Below are 24,791 nucleotides of genomic sequence, written 5' to 3'. Positions count from 1 at the left end.
AAAGCTGTAAACAGCAAATGAACACTACACCCATCTTGTTCACAGGCCTTTGCTGAGCCATTCCTATTGAGAAGCAATGTAGGCTAATGAATTTTCCCCTTAACTGAGCAAGACAGTGAATCTCTCTCTCTCTTTCTCAGATATGATTTTATAAAGATCAGTGATAGTTGTGACATCCTTTATCAATGGCACTGACACTCACTCATGAAAAGCATTTGGGAGGAAAGACATAACTTTTCATTAACAGTTTTCCCCTTAGTTGCAAAGCCAACCTTTTTCTCCTCTCATTCCTTGGAAACTTGCCTTCCCTGGTGCTGTACATTAGTCGTTGCACAAGTGCTGATACTGCATATACCATGCTGCTTCTGCAAATCAGTACTTGAAGATTTACTCACCTGTTTGACTGGACCAAGAAAAAATACAAACACTTGGCCAAAAAACAGGTATCAGATTTGGGGAAATGAGCAAACAAGGATATTTACCAGACCCACTTTTCCTACACCAGACCAAAATTCCTCGGGTAATATAAATTCTGTTTGTTTCTTCCACTGCCAGATTGCAATTGCCCTTCCCTATCATGGTTTCTTCATAAAAATTCTAAGCTACACAACCCAGAAGGGAATCAGGGGTTAATTCAAATGAATGGATAAAACCCCAGCCATTAAAAGTTGTACAAAATAAATGATACAAAAGTTCAAGTCAGCACTGATTTTCCCAAACATTCAGACAAGTGAACCAAAAAAAACCCCTCCATGCAAAACAAAGAATGTATAGCCCAAACAGAATCCCAGCATTCTTAAAACATGTTTCATCTCTTGAATAAGAATAATCATTTCACAATGAACAGATAAATCAAATGAAAAGAAGGAATGCTGAAGGGAAGTAAGAAACTGCAAACAGCTGGACAAGAAACACCCTAAAGATAAATAACAAAAGGCTATCATGGACTATGCTCCTCAGCATTAAGTCCAGTCGTAACTGTAATGCAAATGAATCGTCACCATGCTCCCAGCACAGTTGGAAAGGTTTATTTTAGCAGTCACATTAATTTCTTTTCCTCCAACTCTTGGCTAGGCCTCCAGCGTGGGATTTGCAATCCAATAAGCAGAAACACAGGACTGTGACAAGATGAGCTTCATGAAGAAACATGAATCAAAAGATGACTTTAAATTAAGGAAAACAAATATGAAATACTGCTGTATTCCATTCTAGGTAATATTGAACTCTTTGTTTGATATGCCAAAAACCCCAACAACTTGTATGTCCTGGCACTGCAGCACAATGAATGGAAATAGAAAGCATATAAAGATTCTGTGTTTTGCAAGAGCTCAAATCAAGAAAACAAAGAAAAATGTCTTGTACAGAGAAGTTGCTAAAGTTTATAAAAGAACTGGGTCTGCACAGAGAGAAGTTGTAACACCATAGCTCCAGTGCTTGCACTGTTAAAAGCACAGCAGCAATGCAGGCTGAACTGACAGAGGACATATAGAGGCTCATCCAAATGCAAACACACACAATCCTTGTGACAGCAATGGTAGCTGTGTATCACCACAAATAGACTTGAAGTGAAACAAACCCAGCATGGGATCTTAAGCAATAAAGCCTGCTTTCTGGTTTATTTCTGGATCAACTGGAGTCTACTTACCCAAACATTTTATTTACAGCAAATACAAAAGATGGATGCAGAAGGTCAATTTTTCTCCCTCAGGTACAACCCTGCAATCACAATCCAGTCAACCTCACAAAATACAAGAACAAGGAAATGAACACAAAACAAACAGCCCAAACCTAAAACATTTGGCAAGATCTTTCAGTCCTGTAAAAGGCAGGAAGGTATAACAGCCAAATTAAGACCTTTATTCATGTTCAGGAAATGCTTTGTACATTCAGATACGCTCCAAGTAAAAATGAGGTTCCCTATCCCTAGGTAAAAAAAAAAAAATCAACTGACTGTTAAAAAATAGTATTTAATAAAGCATATACAGTATAAACAAAGTGAAGACTTCATGTAAACCATTTTGTCTTCAGTATGATATGCTTCAAGAAAATAAAACAGGTTAAACTGATTTTATCTCACAGTGAATTAAGGAAAACCAAGTAGTGTCAAGTCTTCGGTTTTACAAATCAATAATTTAGCTGTTTAATAAATATTTATAACAAAACATTTTTCAATTCCTAAACAGCCCAACAGGTTTTTATCACAGTCATTTTTAAAATCTCTAACTTTCCTATAATTAAAAAAAAATCTTACTAGGCTTTAAAAACACAGATATACTTTTGGTTTTAACAATAGCATTGCTATCTAAATGATGAGTGACATACAAGAAACTACAATGAATTTTTTGCTGAAGACCATCAAGACTAGCAAACAGGCATTTTACAGCATGCTTGCTTCTCACAAAAGTTAATTTACTCTTTTTAAAAATCTTTTTCCCACAGGTGAGATTATAGATTCCTGAAGAAATAGACTGATAGACAAAGTAAGAAATAATGGTATTATCAGTATCAATTTAAAGTATAGATATATTTAAATGCAGTTAGCAAAATGTTAAGTTGAAAAAAAAACCATAAAAATCTATGGTCAGAAAATAAATACCTATCTTTCTTTTAGCAAACTTCCCCCTTGCAAGTTACAGCATGACCATACAGGACTCATCTGTGAACATTACATTAGTTCAAGACAAAAGAATGCACCACAATCTGAACAAACAAATGCATTTCATTTACAAAAATGAAGCAAATTTTTACCACCAGACTGCTGACTGTGCAGAAGTCGTTTGGTGGGTTAAAAGGCTGTTCTTGTCAGCCTTTCCATCAAGAGTCCAGATATACACAAAGTAATGTGAGCAGTGAGCTGTTTGCACATGGTTCTTAAAGCCTTCCCTTTCGTGGTTTGTAACTATCATTTTCTGAAAATTACTTGCTCAGTTACATTTTTATTATTGTACTTTAAAAACTGCTCTGGTTACTGTTATAAAAAAAGATAAGTACCAGTGACTGCTTCACAGATTTCAAAATAAAGCAGTTTACAAGCATTACCCACATAACAAATGAAGACTTAACATTCAGAGTATAAAATTTATCTTCCAACAACTTTATGAGAACATGACAGTCTCGATAATGTCACTGGCAAAGAATCTTTTAAATTATGATAAACTTGCTCTGTTCAAGTTTAGAATAGTGACTGGGGGTTTGTTGTATCATCTTCTCAGGCCAGCTAAAGCAACTTAGGAGACCATAAGTGATCAGAAGGGTGAAGTACAAAGACAATGGCAGTCAATTACAATACAGAAGGCAGAAGCACAAGTGAAACTACAGGAAAAAGAGTAAATAATTAATTTCAAAGGGTTTTTCTGTATGAAGATTTTGGGCTCACTGATTCAGATGAAGCTATGGCTGCCCCATTTCATGGCATCCTGCAGAGATATAAATACAACTTAGGAAAACTAGCCTTGAGAACCTGTCCTTCCTTTTTTACTTTCCTTTATACATCCAGGGGAAAACCAGCCACAAACAGTTCTCTCATTACCTCTCATGAAATTTGGACCACACTTGCACTAAAGAGCCAGCTTTTCTCAGTCACCTCTTGGTTCTTTGCTCTGTCAGCAACTGAGACAGTCTGATTCCCAGTTAGTTAAGAGAAACTCAGCCCAGGAACCAAAAAGAAAACACTGTGAAAAGGGGTACTGAAGGTCTGTGTGCTCATGGAGGTGGGCAGGCTGTTAGCTACAGCCGAAGCTAAAGGTGGTCTCTACACTATGCCACGTTTTCACAGCTGCAGCCAATACCTGTGATATGAGTGTGCCTACAAAGAGGAAAGACATAGGAATAGCACCAGAGAAGCTCCAAAAGGACACCATTATAGGTCCTGTTGTAAGTCAACAAATAAAACCTAATGATTCAAACAACCCAACGTGCTTCCAGATTTTTCCAGGAGGATAAGGAGAGAACACTCTAATGATTTTCCCAGCTCAAACAGCACATGGCACAGTAACAGAGTACGCATCTAGAGGGACACAGCATACTCATACCAAGATCTCTGTGGAATTCATGGGTTTCATGGCTGGGCCATCAGTTTTTTAAATATAATTACGGCAAATTCAACCAGAAAAACATTTGTGGAAAGTGTTGCTGGGTTTTTTTGAGAGACACTACAGAGTAACAAACAAAGTAAAAGCCTGAAAGTACTTGCCAGTTATGCCCATTAACGAGTTCCTCATCTCCTTCTGCAAAAGAAGTATTCTAATCCGAAAACAGGGCCAATTTCTAAGTAAGCTTAAAGTTCACGCCACAGTTCTAGAAATTCGTGGTACTTGTCACAGCCTTTCCTAAAAGGTTGCAGAAGGTGCACAATGGAACAGCTGCTGTGTTCCACTCCAGTGACGGCTACATTTCCATGGCGGATTAAGTGGTCCAGAACCATCCTTACCTGACTCACAGGGGTATAGTGAAGGCTGTTTATAAAGCCATACAATGATGAGACATACTAAGTCTCTTTATACACTAGTGCAGTCATGCTGGGTAGAACTCTGCAAGACACAGAACTTATACTCTACAGTTACAAATTATTGTCTTTGTCCTGCTGTTATACTGCAATGTATTATTATTTGCATTTTAATGTTCTTGCATACACCTTCAGGGCAGGAATCCTATTATCTGAACCATCTCTACTGTCATGTAATTCTACAGTGCTTTAAAAAACATAATAGTGAAAACCAACCACACACAAAATACACTAATTCTTTATCATCCTCCCTCTAAACTACAGTAGAAAGCTGGATTCAGTAATACTGAGGACTCTCAACAGAGAAGTTTCCTTCTGTAATTTTGTTTGGAGTTCTACTGCACCTTAAAGATTTGGAGAAGAACAAATCTGTATTTAAACGAATGTGCCTGAAGCCTTCTAACAGACCAGACAGCTCAGCGAAATAAAACAAGTACAGCCATTAGCACCTATGCTTTTTTTGGTAACAATTTTCACTTGAAGAAGAAAACACAAAAAATGAAATGTGTTTCTTCTATGTAGCAATTCTTCAATTACAATAGTTTTTTAGCTAAAAGAAGATACAAGTTAAAAATATTAGAATGTAGAGAATCCCTTGGACTAACACCTTCTTAGCTATACAAATAATTGCCTCTTCTTATACTAATGAGCAAGGCAAAATGGAAGGTAATTTAGACAATTCATTCAGGGTAATAGCTTTGTGAGCTAATATTACTGCCGAGAGATCCATTCTCAATTTCCTTGAGAACAATAACAGAGCAGCACTAAGTTTTTCACTTCAGGGAGCTTTTCTATCCTATGTAAACATAAACAGACATCCCATTATCTATTGATAAAAACAACAAAGCAAGTTAAATAAAGTTTCACACGTTATACTTTCTTAGAGCAGCAATCAGCTCCTTGGATCACAAGTGTAAATAAAACACTTCACTTACTGAAATCAATGAGAAACCTTCCAAATCCTTGCCTTTGGTATTGAGGCATGATCATTATGCAGGAGACATTGTACTTCTGCTGGCAAAGCTTTTCCTGTGGGAAGGAGAAACAGATCAAGTATGTCAAAGACTGCTGAAGTGGGCAATTGCCTGCACCTGCCACTGTCCTTGTAAAATATCCCAATAAGGTGAACAGATGTATGGGGCCAGTACCAAAGTCAAATAATTCCACCTTAATATTTAATTGTAAGAAGGAAATACCAGAAATATCCTTCAAAATATTTTTAATTAGTTAACTACTCAGCATCTTAAAAATTAAATACGTTGCCTGAACAGCATAATAAAGTTTAAGTACTGTAAAGGAGGATGACAGTAAGATGAAATATTTTCATGCTTCACTGACCATTCTGTCAAAGATACAGAAGTGGAATATAATATCCATACACATGGTGAAATTGTATTTTCTACAACTGCTACACTAAGTGCCTGCTGGTTTTCATCTTTGTCTCCCTTCTCTGAACGAGTATGTGGTCTGGGTGCAGGGGAGGAACTCCATACCTGCAGAACTAAGAAGTTATACTTGCAGTACACTGACTTTTACAAAGCTGCATGCTTCTCACCTGAACCAAAATCAAGGCAGGTGAGCAAAAGCTCTTTCAGACAGAATGAAGTCCTATACAGGCAATGAAGGCAAACATTACACTGATTGTTTAAAACAAAGGAGGAAGAAGGTAAACTAGGAAGCTGTCCTATGTAAGTTCATGAGTTCTTTCCAATTTGCTGATAAAAAGGAAGGGCCGTATTACCTTTAAAAGACTACACAAAAAAACTGAGCTAAAAATCAAAAATAGGTAGTTTTGAGGAAGATCAAATAAACCAGCCAAAAATATCTAGGTCAGTGTAAGTGATCAGAAGTTGTGGTAAGCTCAAGTATAGTTCAAGACACCTGCTATCACCTCAGCCTCCACACGTACGATGACACCAGACCAGTGATGACACTGACTGGATCACATTCTAGTACACGCATTCCCAAGTATTTCGTCGGCTGTGAAGCAGATACCCAAGCCATATTTCACAGGGTTTTCCAGTTTTACAGTATGGGCAAGTATTTTCACTGAACAGACTTCCCAAACTCTCAGGACTGCTGCTAGTAAGAAGTTCACATCCTGGCAACACATTTTTCCATGCAGGACAATCAGGAGATCAGGCCCAGCTGTCTTGGGTTTATGAAAGGCAGGACCTGCCTGACCTACCTGATCTCGTTCTGTGACAGGGTGACCCACTTGGAGGATGAGGGAAAGGACGTGAATGTGTTCTACTTGGACTTTAGTAAGTCAGTCTCTTACCCTGTAACAAGTGACAGGTTGAGAGGACATGGCCTCAAGCTGAGCCAAGGGAGGTTGGAAAAATTTCTTCACTGAAAGGGCCTATCAAGCAGTGGAACAGGCTGCCTAGAGAAGTGGTGTAATCACAGCCTCAGGAAACATTCAAGAAACTTGTTCATGTGGCATTTAGAGACATGGTTTAGTAGTGACCATGGCAATGCTGGGTTAATGGTTGGACTCTATGATCTCAGAGGTATTTTGCAACATTAATCATTCTATGATAAGCTAAAGAAAAAAAACAAAACCAAACAAGATACTCACCTTAACCTCTATCACCTTAAGAAAATACTTGCCTAAATCAAAACTGACATGTTTATTAAGTCACAAGACGTTCTGACTGATATAAAAGACAGTAAATTGTGCCTGTATGTCTCGCTGTTACTTTAATTCTAGCAAGGCTCAGTTCTCAGAAGGATGTATCAGATACCCAAGAGATTATAGTATTCAGGTACTCAGCAAGATTTTCAGACTTCTCCAAAGTGCAGTCCTTAACAAATCACTTCAAGAAAGAACATTATACAGCCAATAGGAAGTGAGGATACCAGGGGAAAGAGGGACTGAATTTCTGAGTAATTGCACCTATTCATCACATGTGTTAAGTGCAATCACAAACAATAATGGAAACTTTTCCTGTAGCAATTACATCTAACTATACTTCACCATTTTTCTCCGTCTCTTTGTCAAGATAGTCCGCATAAGGACTATTTTTGTCTATAGCACCCTCCTATTATGTTAAATTCAGCCACAACCAATAGAGACATCCACTCTAAGCAAGGCATCCACCATGAAGTTACATCAGTGTAATCAGTAACTGCATTAGATCCCACTGTACACAAAAGAGGAGCATTCCCGGCCATTTAGGTGTCAATAGCCAGCTCGAACTGCTGGCAGTCAAGCCCTGAAAACACATCAACATTTCAAGTACCTGCAACTTTTACAAGTTAGACTTGGCATACCAATGCAAAAATGTTAGGGGGACGAAAAAGACTTAAGTATTCAATTGAAACCACAACACTGCTCTGGAAACAATCAAAACAAATGAAGAAACAAGAATCCCAAAGGAAGAAAAACCCACCCCAATCCATGTGGTTGAATGCATTTCCAATTTTGCATCAGTCAGAGGCAAGAAAGTTCAGTGTATTTGACATAAGGCACATAATATTCGAGATTTACAGAAAGGCTTTCAAGCTTCTGATTATGTTTTTTTTCAAACTTCCCATGTTTTTTCCCTTGCTGTTGTCACAAGTATTAAGGAGAGCAGAAAACTACAAATGTTAAATAAACCCACTTTTTTTTCTTTTTACCTTAGAGAAATATCCAACTAAGTGGCAGCCTTTCTCATCATTTTTTGTAAGGACATAGAAGAGGAATGGCTCAACATCATAATACAAGGTTTTGTGGTCCAGAAAGAGCTTAGCTAACAAACAAAGATTCTGACAATAAATTTTGCTCACATTTCCATCAACCTAGAGAAAAGCAAGACAGATGCAGTTATTTCCAAGACATCAAGTTAGGACAAAACAACATATTCAATCAATCATATCCTAGAAGGAAATGTGAACAGTGTGGTGTTACAAGTTAAAAAACCCAACAACAAAAGACATTCAGATTCAGAAGAAAAATGCCCCAGTTTCCTGTTAAGTAGGAAATCTCCAATTAATACTAATTGCTTTGCATTTTTATGTAACCTCTGAGTACCCAGATTTATTAAATAAAGTAACTTCACCTTTTAATTGTTCAAGATAGACTTACCTCTTCCACTTTATTCCTGGAATGAAAATGAGTATGAGTAGCAGACAACAACAGTGCACTAGTTAAAAGTGCATTCAGCTGTGGTTTGCTAGAAGGCAGTGGACTACAACAACTTTAAAAAACCCCCAAACAATGAAGTGTATTATGTTGAATATGTAAGGTGTAAGGCCAAGAAACGAGTAGCAAATTATGCATCAATCCCATCAATGTTCTGGATAAATCAGACAAGACCAAAATTTCCATGCCAGACTAAAACGCTATTGAGTGAGTGAAGTAAATTTTCAGGCTAAATACTACAATTAGTCTAGGTATATTAGGAGTGTAAAGAGTCAAGCTGTGACTCAGCTACAGAAATGCCAGACACAGATGCAGATTTCCTGGATCAATTAGGTACTCCCTGAAAGGGAAGGCTCAGTCAAAGGCAACAGCGTTTTTGAAATAATCTTCTTAATAGAAAGGTTTGCTTGTACTGATGATCTTTGATAATGACAGCAGCTTTCACTCACAGACACAGACAAATGCTATGCACACTGTGCATGCTATTCTAATTTGTTTAGAGTAAGAATCCTAGTTAAAATCTGATTAAAACCCAACCTTTTGGATACACTTAGGGATTTTAAGACAACTTCAGTAGTATTGTTGCATTAACTGGATTGAAAAAAACGCATTTAATGGACAGCTACTGCTCCTAAACACATCAGAATAAACTTGCATAGGGCTCTATCAAATACATTAAAGCTCTTATAAAACACACTCCACTGTCCAGGTGCTTTTAATTACTTTTCACACTTACTACCAAATGTGCAAATTACATGTGAACATTAAGAAAGTAAAAATCACCACTGGCTAAGCCATAAACCTGAAAATGCAAATTACATGAGCTGTCTTTTTCAGTATGAACATTTGTACAGAAACGTAAAAAAACTTAAGTTTTGGGTAAACACAGCTTGTTCATCAGCTTTGAATGTGAGAAGTAGGGGGAAAAAGAGGGGCGTGGAGCTCAAAAGGAAGCATCTGTCAGAAGTTTCCTGGCTGCAGCACAGCAGTAAGCTGTGTCAAAGTCTTCTCTCAAATCTGTCGAAAACATGCTCTGGGTAGAGGTACATAAATCACAAAATGCCAAACTTATTTCTATTTGTCTCAAAAACACAAAAGCGTAAAGGAAATCACAAGTGCACAGAATTCTTGAAAGGATTTGTGAAGATGGACACCAACTAATAACTTTCTACTGTAATCAGGGCAGCAACCGACACTAACCTTTGAAATAAGAAAACCCAAACCAATCACACTTATTGTAGAAGGCTTAACCTAAGTGCTTACTGAAGCATCTACACTAGAGAAAGGGAATAAAAGCAGTGGAGTCGAGACACTGCTTTCGCACACATCTTGTTTTTCATGTTTTTTGCAGCAATTTCCCATCTCCCCATCCCCTGTATTTTAATTATTTTTTAAAGCATTTTTTATTCACATGTTGGTGGTGGTAGTTAATGAAAATAAATGGGAAAGCATGATTTGCCAATTGTATGCTGCACAGCTCTGAACACCTGCTAATAGAGAAAATCAAGTTATTTTAGACTGACTAGGACAATTTAACTTCTTGACAGGAAAAGAGTTAAGTCTGTTTACAACATAAGTCTTTTGCTGAAAGATCTACAATATTTATGAAAACTGTTCAAGTCAGGAAAGAAGCAACCTTGATGCAAATAGCTATTTTTTTTAATAGCAAAAGCACAAAAAAGTGAACCAAATACTAAGATCTTGTTCTGATTTAAATAAGGACTTCAAGACTGCATCTACCATTGTTTGAACAGATAATGGCAACGATCAAGCACAAGAGACATTTACACAATAAGAAAATACAGGTTTAAAGCAGAATCTGACATCTGCAATTAAAAAGAAATTATCAATATACACATCTAAATAACACTGTTGAGAAGCAGTTTCAGAAGAAGTCCTAGTAACCCCAGCAGTCTTTTCTGTTAATGTTATCTGTAGCAACGCTTGAGAAACAGGACTGTGAGGGTTAAGGTATGGTTTTAGTAACTGCAGCTAAGCTATTTCAAACAGAATTCCATTGTCCAGGGTATCCATAAAATCTCAAAACTTACAAGAGGTGATGTCCCAAGAGAATAATTTAGATTGGTAATCCCAGAATTGAGCTTATGGATATATATTTTTTAATAAATTAGAGGCAGTGTGCTCTGGCCAAAGTTGGCCTGAACCTCCATTACCCAGCCAGGATGTTTCTGGGCAAGTTTCTCAAACATCCAAAAGGAAGGCAAAAGCACTTAGTAGCTACATTTGTGATTTTAGAACACACAATAAGCTGCTTTGCTTGCTTTAATTCTTTGGGAGCACCTCTGTTATGATTAGCCTTCTCCCTATAACCAAGACACTCAAAGAGCCAGAAATAAAAGGGGCACAAGAGGTACTTTTGCTGAGAAGGGAAAGGCAAACCCATCCAAGAGAACTGCAATGAGAGCAGTGCTTTGCAAGTATCTTAAGAGGCTGGTTAATGCATGAAGTGAAGTACAAATCATGAAAGAACATGGCCCCAAAGCATAGAACAGAATAGGGAAGATGGACTTGTTTTTGCAGTATAAGAAGAACCTTCAAAGAAGTAATTAAGCATGTTAAAGTTTCCACTAGTTCTACAACTGGTCTGTAATGTCTATGAACTGATTATTTGCAGAAAGTTTACATTTTTGATAAACCTACCTCAAATACTGAAAGGTCATTTCTTCTGTAGATTTCATTGGCTGGAGGATGAAACCAGCCACATTTCTCTGAGTGCCTTAACAAAATGTTTTTACTTTTCATGTATTTAAGACAGAATTCACACAGGTAAAGCTTTGGTAATCTGTAAGAAAATTTAAAAAATATTTTATATAAAAAGTTTGTTACATTCTGTAATCAAAAAAGTTACCACAAATGAAAAGCCCTCCCCACTCAAATATAAGGTACCATAACTAAATGCTGTGTGAGCATAAGGAACTAAATAAATATAACATTAGGGCAAATGATTAAACATTCACACACTGTTCATCAGCAAAAGAAGATAGAAAAGATCAGATCCAATCAGTCACAGTGAAGCTAATTCAACAGAGTTGAGCTGTGGTCAGTTGTTTTGTGGTCTAGCCTATAGTAGATCCCAGTTACTTCCCCCTTCCCACATTCCATCTAAGCTTTTGCTGTGGTCTGCATCAAAGTAGGCACACCAGAGGAATACCTCAAATTTCACCCTTTTTGTTCCAAGTGAAGATAAAAGAGGCACAAAGCAGATCACAGGAGATCTCCTTCCCTTTTATTTTCCTTATTTTTTATCTGGGGAAGGCTAACAAATTATTTTTCTTTTTTCTTATATTAATTTGTCTAAGGGGCCAAAAGTTGGATATTACCTCACTGCAATGGTTTAAGGAAAAAAATCCAAGCAAAAAACCCCAAACAAAACTCACCACAAACAAAACAATAAATGAAAACAAAACCAACAAAACAAAAACAAGCTCCCAACAAAACCACACCAATACACACTGCAAATAGATGTTTATGCAGGACAAGAAAAAAAAAAACAGTCTTTTTATTGCATCTTTGATTAGAACTAGCTAAAAAGACAAATACTTGTTCTCATCTATAATTACAAAGGCATATCTACTTTTAAAGGTTGTAAATTATAAATACTTACAAAAGAGTAAGGAAATAAATTATAATTTTCACATCAGTAAAAATTCCAACCATGCAATATTGACAACTTGCTACCTTGCATATTCCTGTGGGTAAGGTGAAGAGTACCAGGTCTGGATCTCATATTTTCCAAACTCAATCACTGAAGGGTATCGCCCACTTGTTTCACCAGTGTTTTTACATCCAATTTTCTATCAGGTGCAATAAAAAGAAAATATTAGCTATAGAAAAACTAAAAGAAACTTTAGCTAAATATCATAATTTTCATCCACTGAAGACATGAGAAACCTGAAGTATTCAAACCAGATGGTTAATTAATTCAAATCTGGACAGAGGACACAGTTTGCAAACAGCAAATACAAAGAGCTAAAGTTTCCTTCTAGGTGCTGAACAACTAAACACAAAGGTAAGTGATCAGCGTTTACAAGTGGATATAAATGAATGATTCTTGGCCCAGCCAATTATGAGGCATAACAGCCTCAGGTTCTCTTCTCCCACAGCATCTAATGTGAGGCCTTCTCTACTGTTCCGCTGCAAACTCAAAGCTGCCCTTCTGTCAAAACAATGGGAGAAAAGCATCAGCACAACCATTTCAGAGTCCTTGGAATCTACCTCATACAGTCAACACTACCCTAAGCACATACGCCCATCTCGGCTATCATATTGCAGCTGAGCTGATCAGAAAATGACTGCTAGACTCCAAAGGGCTGGTAAAAACAAGAGAGTAAGAAAGGTGGGGCAGATCAAGCAATTTCAATGCCACAAATTTTAGAAATCTTACCACCTAATGTTTTTGGACTGCATCTGAAAGATAATGAAAGCAAGAGGTGGGAACTATTTCCATGAGCAAATAGAAGTACAAGCTAATAATGAAAGTGAATCTTTAAACTCAATTTGAGTTTGTTGGTTAACATGCTCTGAATGAAGACTAAAAAAGTCACTGCATTGACCCACACAGACAGTCATGTCAGCTTTTGTACACTAAAACCTGAAAAAAAAATTAAGTGAATTCCATTACTGAAAAAGTACAAGACAGTCATTTATGAAGCTATTTTAAGAAAGCAGCAGTCGAAACATTACATGCACCAAACTTCTGACTCAGGTTCTCAAAGACACTGGCTACTCATTTCATGAACACAGAAAACTGGAAGTCTGGTTCCTTAGTCTGATTCAGTTCAAGTTTTTTCCCTGCAAGAAAAAGTCTATAGTACTTAAACTGGAAGTGTAGTAAGTAATCAGGTAAAATCAATTTATGAACTCTTTAAACCCAGTTTTCAACTTAACAGTATTTTCTGGGACAGACCTAACTTTTCACAGCTTCTGCTTTATCTGCAGAGGAAACTCATCATTCTTACTGACCGATATCCTCTCAGGATCCTGACCAGGATGTCAGCTACTTTTAAACTTTATGCTGAATCCTGTAGTCCTGTGTCCAAAATGCTAAAGCATATCTTTCCAAATCTATTCTATGTGTCACTTACCATCTGACCCATTACCCATTCCAGCATGCTATCTGGTCTCCTGTCTAGGAGAATGAAACTGTATATACACTGTCTCCCAAATAAAATTCACAGCAAGCATGATACATTACATAAAAAGGAATATATTAAACATGAAGACGAACGAACTATGAAAATTAACTGAGTTTTTATTTACAGAAATAACTACATTTTATGCAACATGATTCTTACCTCCAGGGAAAGTTCTCGAGCCTGCTTAAATACTTCCAAATCCTCCTGTGTAACAGTGTCCTTGCTTCCCAACAGAAATATATCCGTATTTTCTTGTTTGATGCTTAGTTTGATTTCAGTATCTGTTATTTAAAACCAGCAAAAAGTTTATTCACAGACATGAAAGTTACATGTACCTTACCCAAGTCATACTCCTAAATAGGATTGTGGTAACTATGGCTGTTAAGACTTATTTTAACTAAATTTGGGATTACTAAATTACAGAAGTGAAACCTTTCCCCCCTTCTTGTTTTGTAGTTTGCTGCTGTATGAGCTGTTTTATGGTACATGCTTATCTGTCTGAATAAGCCTTTACAGTCCAGTTCTACTAAATTAGTTTTGAACCTCATGAAATGGAGTATATTCCATTGCTAGAACTATGCTACCTGATAAAACTCCAGTGTACTCTAGAAGGTAAAAATACGAGAAAAAACGTTGCCCTTAAAAGTTGGAGATCAATGCTAAGCTACACCTACATTCCAACATTATACATTAAATGTATTTTTTCTTAAATAAAAGTAGTTATAACAAAGGTAGTTCACAGCAGTACAGATCAAGTGTTGTGGAGACTGTAGTATGATAGAACTGTTCATGAAAAAGCAATGGAGCAGAGGGAAATGAATTGAAATGCCCACCATTGTAAGCACTGACAGCACACAATCATGATGACAGCACTACTGCCAGAGAAATGGCAGGGGAAGAACAAGGAAGTAGCATGACAACTGGCTACTCATGCGGTACTACACAGCCATAAGCAACATTATGAAGGCATTTGGGGCTCCTAGTGTCACTACAGATGCAAAAAATAATTAAAAGGTGGTGTAGTATTAGTCAGGAAAAAAAATAAAACCAAAAATGTTTTGGATATTTAGTCAGCATTAGATAAAAGGTCAAAGTTTTGTTGCTTTTGTATGAAAGTGAAGTAAGAACAAGAGAAATAGCTAAGACCTATGTGACAATATAAGAATTTTGGGTTTGGACGGGACGCAGGTTTGGTTGGCACTTTGACCTTTGCTTACCATCATCCTGATCAGGTTTAATCCTTCCGTCTGTCAAGCTCCCCTTCCCTGGTGTGGGGGTCCCCATCTGAGGGGTCACTTTATATTTTAATCTGCCTAGAGTCCTGTGCTTTTTAAGGAAAGCTGTTCTCTTGAGGTGAGCAATTGCTTTAAAAGACACACCCCATCCAGAGGCACAGGCATGAGAAACAAACTTGCTCCTAACCTCTTTCTTTCCACAGAAATGGCTATTAGATGCTGATGTGGAAGATAATTCTGGTTTACTACACAAATGCTTGGGTGGTGCATAGCTTGGGTGACCCTTTTTTCGAGACTGTCCCTGAGTGGTATAAATATGAGAGAGTCCATCAAAGAGTCCCTTTAGCTGACTGCTATTAGGAAGGCTACTGAAGGAGGGTATGCTTGACTGACTGGAAGAACTTTGGGGAGAGTTAGAAGTCGAAGTGCTGGATTTCTGATAACTGGGGCTCTGACCAGAGATGGGGTTTGAGGGGAGAAGTGAAGAAGGTGGAGGTTTTAGCTTTTGTGTGGTACCTGTGGCCAACACAAGAGAAGTGCATGACTGTTTCTGAGAGACCTTTTTCCTTGGACGATAGTGCTTTGAAAAGTCTATTATTTCACCTCGTGATCTGCGACCATCAGGTGATGGTGTAAAGAACTTAGTAAGGCCATCAATGAGCCCTTTGGTTTTCTTGTTAACTTTAAGTGTAGAGGCAGATATGTAGGTGGAGGTGGTGGTGATTTTGGTGGTGGCACCAGGCCGAGTGGGGTCTGTAACAGGCAATCTGCTGCTTGAATCCTTCACAGATGCAGCATGACCAGATGAAGGTGTGGTACAGACTTTAGTCTTTTGACCCCTACCAGGTGACCCCCTTCCTGTGAATGCATTCACGGATCCTTCATCACTGGTTACAGACCTAAGCAAAAATTTGAAAAATGAAAATCAGCATTCAAAATCTTTACTGCCAAATAGTCCTACAGTTTATACAACTTACTTAGGCCACTGTACTTAAAAATCTTTAAAGAAATTTAAAGACATATACACTTTGGAAATGCATTTCACACTATGACATTATATCCAGCTATATTTTTTCCTTTTCCTCTACATTCCCCCTCCCCTCTCTTCTTTATAAGATATTCCACAGCATATATAAATGGAAGCAGCTGGCATAGCAAGATCACCCAAGTATACAGCCTTCCCACATCCTTTTAGGCATAGCCAAAGTGTGCTTCTTTGGAGAAAAATATCAATGCATTGTGTGTGTACAATAACTGCTCCATCACCACAGAGTTTATTTTACACTCAAAGGAGATGAATGTTTTCAGTGCTAATAAATTATCAGACTATATTTGCTTAAATTGTAGAGAAAGTCTATTACTCCTTTAAAGCAATGCAGTCAGTTTTCAAGAAACTGGTATTTTTTCTGCACTCTAGTTGGATTATGTATGCCAACATTAGTAGTAAAAATTACCACCAAAGATCCAAAAGCAAACTCAGGCAGTTTACTAAGAGGATTACAACAAAAGCAAAGAAAGAGACTGTTTTCTTTAGAAATTCTAACAATAGCAAAAAAAGCCAGAAAGGAAAGAGCAAAACTTTGGTGAAGGTGTGTTTATAGAAAAGCCAAGAACTAATCAGGCCTAACATAGAACGTGTTAAGAAAAAGCAGTAAGAAAAACTGATGAATCTTATTTAAATGCTAGCAATAAAAAAGGCATACTGAAAGCCAACATTGGTGACAGCAGAATTACAGGTTTAACTCATTGCTAATGACTGAAGAGAAGAACTACACTGAAGGATATACTGAAGAATAGTATATTTTAGCATACAGAAACAGAACATTTAAAAATATCTGCAATAAAAGAAATAGCTATCAGGACGCATGATCAAATTACAAAGCCAAACGAAGCTATATAGTTGCATCACATGCCTTCTTTCATTCCCTTTTCCATCCTGCTCTTTGAAGTTAGCTTATTTACTTTGCAGCAGAAAATTTTCTTCCACAGATTTTTGCCTTCTTAATTGAGATGCTCAAGTAATTAATTGCAACAGGTTACTTCTAATTAGAGATTCAACAGCCTAGGGCTGCCATCTGGTTTACTAAACTCTAAAGGCCCACCATTTTAAGAACTAGTCCCTTTTCCACCCACACATTCTTAAATTTGGTTAGCTCCTAAGAGGCAACAAAACTAAGAACTTCTAAGTCTTTTGAATCCTTTGGTGTCATAAGCTTATGTCTATCACAAGACCTATTTTCACTACCAGATGTGGCAAACATCAGTGGTGCCAGAGGCCAGCACACACCTGGTTTAAGTTAATCTTACACAGTAATTTGCCTATGAAGGGCTTCCTACAGATGGTCAACAGGCAAAATATTATTCCAGTACTACTGGACAGATTTTCTTTGTACTAGACAAGAACTAAGTAGCACTGGCTAACCTTCCTGTATTTCATGTGACCACACACTTTTTATATATTACACTGATGTCCTCTATAACCTACAATCACTTTTAAAGAGGATTTCATGAAGAAAAGTCTTCTCTTATACTGTCTCTTAACCACTATTTTTCCAAAACAAGATTACTTTGTTTATATACACATATTAAACACTGAAGAGAAATGTGTTCACAGTATTGCATGTATTTGTTTTACAAAGAGCTCTCCAAATACTCCTCTAACATGCTCACATGCTACAAAAAAAACTTTATGAAAATATTCATAATCGAATACTAAAACAACTCCTGCATCCTTCAGCATGATTTTTACTTTAAAAGCTGTAGCTCAGAATCTCAACAGTAAAATGTAGCAGTAAAACCCTCACAACATTTCCAACCCTGTTTGGTTTTTTTGTATCTATGAGGTAGGAGGAAAAGCAGAATTACTGTATCAGGGGGACATTACTGCTAAATCCACTGTGGGAACCCAAATCAAAGACATGTTTGCAGAGAATTAAGACGGCAGTACCGGATTAGAAGCTGTCCTGGTTCCAGCCAGTACAGGGTTCATTTCTGCATTAGTCAGGAGGGGGCATGGCCAGGACCTGGAGGTTGTTCTACACCAGGGCAGGGGGAAGGAAAGGGAGTCTCTTCAAGTGAGTGTGGCAGAGGAAGTGGTGGGTAACACCGGTTCTGAGCAATCATGTGAATCCTTCTGCCTCTCTTATCATTGCTGTTTCCAGTAAACTGCTTTTATCTCAGCCCATGATCTTTCCCTTTTGTGCTTCCAATTCTCTTCTCCAGCCACCCGCAGGGGAGGGGAGAGGGTGAGTGAATAAGCAGCACATGGTTTGGAGAGTCTCAGTGGCAACACCAAACAGGAGTACCAGTCCTAAACCGCAACAGAATCCGAACCTCCAGCTGAAGGCTTATGAGTTTTCAAAGGGATAAAGCCAGAGGTGCAACTAAAGTCCAAGGCATAGCTAGAGACATAGGAAATGTTTTTATTGTGTACATGATAATATGTAGACATTTCAAGGACCCTTCCTAAGCTATTTATTCAGGAGGAGAATGGAGAAGTAAAGTAGTGTTTCACCCACTCTTTCTTTAACAGCATGCTCTCATGAGCCAGTACAACTTCATCTTTTACATTCATGTAGTGCTAAACCTTGTCCTGCTCTGCTTTCCTAGAGCAACATATTCTGAACTTCAGCACAAGGACCAAAAAGGCAAGATAAAAGATCATGGCAGAGAGCAAAGGAAAAGAGAATACAGCAAGCTGCACAGCACCAAGTACATCAACCAGACTAGTGTACTGTAGTGTGAATACTTTCCTTTCTATTTTCACATATATGCTCCACTGGCTTAAAAAAATCTTTATTTTGCAAAATGTAAAGTTTTACAGCCACTACCATGCAACTCTGAATAATATGAGACAGGCTTGTAGACTATAGAGGAAAATGGCTGGGTAACGATCACATGACAGAATGAGTAGTTCATGGAGTCTGAAAGCTTTTCAGCTGCTGAGTTGACACAGCCAAACAGTTAAATAATAGTTCAATAGGGAGAAAGAAAGGTATATGTGGATAAGAACATGTGATAGAGGGCAACATGCCACACAGTTGACACAGAACCTGTTCCTGTTTAACACTCAGTGTAATGTCAACTCAGCATTTGAATGCTACTTAAACAAATCCTCCAACTAAGCCTTAAAATGTCCAACTACAATGTTTCCTGTAAAGACAAATGATAAAAAAATTACAGCACACTCTTGTGTTACACAAACACAGTCCTCAGAAGCAAGAGGAATTTCAACCTCTTTTCCTAGTAACCACTGGCAGCTTAAGAGCAGAATTCAAGTAATCACCTTTTTCCAGAGCACCACTGAAACCAGAACTTCTGTAGTACTTGCATAGTTTGCTTCTCGGAATGGGTTTTGGGAGCTGATATTAAAGTAATTTTTACACAACTTTTGAACAGGTCTTTGAGCAGAACAATCTCCTAAAGTTGTATCTAAGTAGTTAATTATTATCCACTTAGTGTAGATTCTGTGCATCCTTCAATTATTTGAAGCTACACTTAAAAGATAGCTGAGGCATATATTATCATACAGAAGTCTATTTTCATCTGTGATCAGTGCAGTTTTTGATAAAAATTTATGGGATCTGAAATATAAGTTACAGGAAGTTTTTTATCACCTTCTGACATGACACAAAAAGCACCTCCTATAATTTAGAAGTTAGTGGCCATTGGCCTGAAAGACATATATTAAATCACTCGTCAACCATTTTGCCCAGCTTGAAATACAGTCAAAAACTGTACTTAAACCTGTATCAACTCTTATCTGACTACATTCTCAGAAACATTTAAAGAAATAAAACCCAAGAGAAACCTACAACATTCGTTGCTTTAGTTTATTTTTCGGTCGTCCAATAGGTTTTGCATATCGTCGTCTTATTTGGGCAGCTTTCTCATGAAGCAGCTTTCTCCCTTTCTTCTTTGGTCTACAGACCTGGCAAATCCACATCCCTACGTAAAGGAAAAAGAGTTTAGTTGTACACAGTTTATCTAATCTATACTGCAGGTGTCTACCAAGATACATGCCAAGTATATACAAGGTCAGCAAATGATCTCTAGAACAGGACAGAGAGAAGGGGAAATGGACCAAAAAAGTGATTCACTTCTACCTATACTTTGAAATGTTTAAGAGCAAAGTGTTCATGGAAAGGGCAAAACAAGAGGAAACAAGGATCACAGAAAAGATTATGAGCGTATGTTCTAGCTTGCCCCTTTTTAAACTAGATCTTCAAAAACAATTAAGACTGGGGAAAAAAATTACATGTGTTACAAAGCAGTCTAGGGCAGAGTGTGCTAAAGAATACATCAGATCACACATGGGTATGTTGGTTTTAATCTACAACAACTTGAATTTAGCATGCTTTCAACATTAGATGACCATGTCTAAACACTATGGTATGGGAGGGGAAGAACTGAAAAAAGTCTTTAGTGTAACTTTAAGATTTAATAGGCAAAGCCATAAAGATCTGAGAGCAAAAGTGAGATGTTGCATATCAGAAATCTAAAGATTAGAGGACCTGAAAACAAATGTTGGGGGGGGTTGGGTTGTCTGTTTTTCAATTACTCTTACAAAAGGTATGAAGAATAGTCTCCTTCCACCTGCTCTAAGGATTTCTTTGTCAATGTTTATACTCCAAGCATTTTAACAGCCTTTCCAAAATTTCACCTTCAATAAACTGCCCAACAAACTCATTAACACAGTGAATTTATCTGGTCAACTAGATGCACACCTTTATTATTTTCCTGAGAAAAAAAACCCTCACATAATGACAAATAAAACTGGTTTTGAGATGAATGAAATCATACTATTCATCATTAAAAAAACAAATTAGCATGCTCAAGAGGTCTTGGTCACTTAATGAAAGAACAGACTGCAAATGGAAGTATTTTCACAGAAAGGAATTTTATGATCACCTTTTGGCATTCGGGATAGTGGTGGGTCACAGCACTCCATGTGGAACCCTCTATCGCAGGAGTCGCAAAAAAGCATGTTATCCTGAAGGGGGGCAGGGATGAGGAGATGGAGAAGAGGAAAGAAAGATTTAATACAGCATTGCTTGAAGTTGTTCGTCAATTATTTGTATTTGTACATGTGCTAATTATAAAGCTACAATAAACAAAGAAAAATCAGGTAACACTCAAGTCTAACTTACTGCATTTTTGCCTTGGATCCGACACGCACTGCACGTCTTGCATTCAATACACTGCCATCTCAAGGCCTTCACATTTGTTGTTAACTCAGGACAGAATTTCAAACATGATGGATGTCCTAAAAAACACCAAAATGTTTGAGATTTAAGATTGGTTAGATTAATTTTTAAGGTCATCATAATGTAGCCAGCAGCATCAGAACACTGCAAGCACCAGCTGCTTTCAGAATTTTGCAACACATTAATTAACTCACCTACTCCATATAAAGATACAGAATAACTGCCATGAAACTCATTGATGAAGATAGGTAGAAAACTGACTTCTGCTGTAACTGACACCTGTGAATGGCCTACACAAGGACCTAAAACTGAATTTTTATTTTCACTACGTTATTTCCATAGCATATTAAACTGCCATTGGTTCTAAAAAAAATTTTTTTCCAAATATACTAAGTATCTCCCAGAGAAACTTAATAGTCAAACTATATGCATTTTTCATTCCAACTTCTTACTTAGTTATACACAAAGAACAATTTTGGGGCAAGAGGTAGGGAAAGGAGTAAATCTGGCAAGTGACATAATAAATGCAATGGAAGTTTAAAAATTGGGGTGGGGGGAGGAACACAGAATGGCTGAACTACCATCTCCAAAAACCTGTATTTTATTCCTCGGCAGGACAATCCTCTTTTCACAGTAGCCTTGAAGGCCTACATAACTTTTCCAATTAACAGAAGATACCAGACAACTGAACACGTACAACACCTTAGGCAATACTGGCAGCCTTTTTCTCATGTCTTCAACAACCCCAACAGTGTGCCCTTAATCCAGAAAAGATAAAAGCATTGCTAAATAGAGGGATAAACCTTTCCAGGGAAACACTTTTTGACAGTATTATATTCAGAGATTATCAGGAACATCAAACCACAAGCTGACAGAGAGGCAGAACCCCTGAAGCCACACTGCACTCAGAGATGGCTGCAGAGATGGGGGGCACATGAACTGCCCTTTCTTCTCCCTGTCAGGACTGGGATTCACACTCTGTTCTAGGTAATGGCCCAGTCAGTGATTCAGACTTTCTCCATCGACTGTTTCTCAGTCCACAATTGAGCTAAACACCACAAACAAGAAGGCAGTCTAATCCAAGAGCATTTACTACTTTTGTCTTCTAATGGACTGAGGCATGAATGGCAAAGACAATCAATGGCATGCAAAAGCCACTTAAGTGCAAATTTTAGATTTCAATTCCTTTTATTCCATGTACCCAAGGCTCAACGCACTTTTTGTTAAACTTTGAAAGACAACTTGGATTTTGCATATTCTTAAAATAAAACGCAGGAAAATAATGTATTAGTAAAGAGCAATCAATAATGAATTCAAAGAGTAGTCTCAAAACCAAAGATATTGAAAAAGCATCACCATTTGATTCTTAGCATACAGTTTAAGATGTATCCACTAATTTAAAACTCAGTATGCAACTAAAGTAACTATTTTTCTGGAACATGACAAATATACTGTATCTGTATAGATGAGTTCAATTATACACTGTTCCCCTCATTAAAACTTAACTAAGAACTAAGAAAAATATCTCTAGAGTGGCTGATATTAATAATCAGTATCACAGAAAGATTTATGTCATCAACCATGAGTTAACTATATTAATCCATTAAGTGTAATCATAAACCAATCACCTCCATGTAAGTATATTTAATTACAGTTATCTACCCTACACAGAAGTGATTTATTTCAAGAAGCAAGTAAGTTGCAGTTAAAACTGCTGATTTTAATTCTGTTTTACATAAATAACTGAGAAGTTTAAACATAAAAATCATCCATTCTCACTGGTTGGTAACCACTGCTTGCAAAGACCAGGTGTAGCTGTGCTATTTCTCCATTATCTACCAACACACCATTTCTCCTTCTAGCAATTACACAACTTAATACATTTGTTAATATCCTTAAATGCTAGATTTTATTATTGGACAAAAATTCAAGAAACAAACTCCATTGGTATTAAATATGAGGATTTTGCCTGCAATTCCAAGTCCTTGAGCCACAAGTTAACTATAAGTTGGAAGGGTGCAAGTGGCAACCATCACTACACACTTGCCATGTTCTTTCACTGTCCTTTTTAGGTATGTGCCAGCAGAGACAGCATAGAATTTTTTAGATTTCAAAATACCATATGGCATTATTCTATAATAGTTGATAAAACTTACACTGTTCTTTTTAGATGCAAATTGACATAGTGCAAATATACAAATACCAAGTAGAGGGTAATGCCTACCAGACATGAAGTGGTAACCAACACATGCTTCACTTTTAAAAGGAATTCTGTTTAACCACTGTCAGAGTAGTTATACAGATTTTGTAGTTTAACAGATTTCTGTAGTCAGTTAAACAAAGTTACTTATTTTACAGCTAGTTTCTTTAAATTTGAAAGAGTTGAAGGAAAGCATGTTTTGAGCTTCAAAATTTGCAGTACTTCAGCTTTAAGTAATCTAAACTGAAATCAAAACCACTCTATCTTCTCCATATCCAGAAGCTGATAAATCTGCCAGGAGGTTTTCAGCACCAGTTTGAAGTGTTTCAGCTGGTAATTTCTCCTGGTTTCATCACTTGACTTTCTTTTAAAATTCAGCAGCACCAATATTTTAATATATCACACAAGCTTAGCAGATTACTGGAAATTTAGACCTTTGAAACTGGCTGTTTTCACCAGGAATACATAAATGCTTACCTTAAAATTAAACACTTCAGAATCAATCTTATCTGTCCCTGTTAGAAAAGGTTAAGATTTGCAATACACTGACGTGGCAGATACAGGTGTGATCAGGAAGTCAAAACTGAACATCTCATTCCTTTGTGACTGACAACAACACCTTTAACCTGCGCACTTTTGTTTCTTCCTCACAAAGTTGGGCCTTGTTTATTCATTAAAGGACTTGATAAAACAACTAGTCTTTAAAAAGAAAAAGCATTAGATCAGTGACTACAATTAAATACAGTGCTAAATTAGTTATGCTGGTATTGTCAGTTATTTTTAACTTTGATACAAATAGTGGGCACCAATGTACAACATCATTCACAAAAAACATCCTCAAAACCTCAACGTGTGTTTGACAACTTTTTAGGCAGAGAGCATTTTTGGGATTTAGGGTGACTTGAACAGAGATGGTCAGGGTACCCACCTTGGGGATGTACCAGGTTTTTTCACCTGCAGGTTTCTTAGCAGTTCATTTTATCCAACTAGCCAGCACCCTTACTCAGACAGCAATAATTAAGACAATTCCTATATTCCTTTATTTTACTAAAGCATATCCTAAATCTCAATTAGAAAGCAATTTCTTCACAGTTCTTTCCAGACACTTTCTGTCCATATTCCTCTTGACGCGAGTCCAATGTCTGCATTGTTCTGTTTTCCAGCCACCCCCACCCATCTGTGACCAGTGACCTTCCTGCCTTCTCAGGATACGATACCATGCAAAGGGACAGTATTCTATGAGCTACTTTTCTCCCTTTAAAAAAACATCCATTATAGACCTGCAGTTACTCAACTTTTTCCCCTTCTCTTTCTATGCCTTACTCCCATTATAAAAATCTGTCAGCAGCAGCTCTTTAATT

The 24,791-nt window shown here is 37.3% G+C and overlaps 1 protein-coding gene across 7 annotated transcripts in view; it reads right to left on the bottom strand.

Annotated features, from left to right (window-relative positions):
- The window catches only part of KAT6B (lysine acetyltransferase 6B), a 105,386-nt gene that overhangs the window by 23,762 nt on the left and 56,833 nt on the right, over positions 1 to 24,791 (bottom strand). For 5 of the 7 annotated variants that reach the window (XM_071563410.1, XM_071563411.1, XM_071563409.1 and 2 more), the window contains 9 exons: positions 21,174 to 21,289; positions 20,935 to 21,016; positions 19,839 to 19,971; positions 15,007 to 15,923; positions 13,949 to 14,070; positions 12,333 to 12,448; positions 11,295 to 11,436; positions 8,129 to 8,290; positions 5,440 to 5,533 (listed from right to left, as the gene is read on the bottom strand). In XM_071563410.1, the coding sequence (XP_071419511.1) occupies positions 5,440 to 5,533; positions 8,129 to 8,290; positions 11,295 to 11,436; positions 12,333 to 12,448; positions 13,949 to 14,070; positions 15,007 to 15,923; positions 19,839 to 19,971; positions 20,935 to 21,016; positions 21,174 to 21,289 (1,884 nt within the window). The remainder of the gene's footprint in view (positions 1 to 5,439; positions 5,534 to 8,128; positions 8,291 to 11,294; positions 11,437 to 12,332; positions 12,449 to 13,948; positions 14,071 to 15,006; positions 15,924 to 19,838; positions 19,972 to 20,934; positions 21,017 to 21,173; positions 21,290 to 24,791) is intronic. The other 2 variants (XM_071563412.1, XM_071563413.1) reach the window with 2 other exon arrangements.

Source organism: Pithys albifrons, chromosome 9 (genome assembly GCF_047495875.1).
Source record: "Pithys albifrons albifrons isolate INPA30051 chromosome 9, PitAlb_v1, whole genome shotgun sequence".
NCBI lineage: Eukaryota > Metazoa > Chordata > Aves > Passeriformes > Thamnophilidae > Pithys > Pithys albifrons.
The sequence above is the reverse complement of the archived record's forward strand: the minus strand, read 5'-3'. Positions and strand labels throughout refer to the sequence as shown.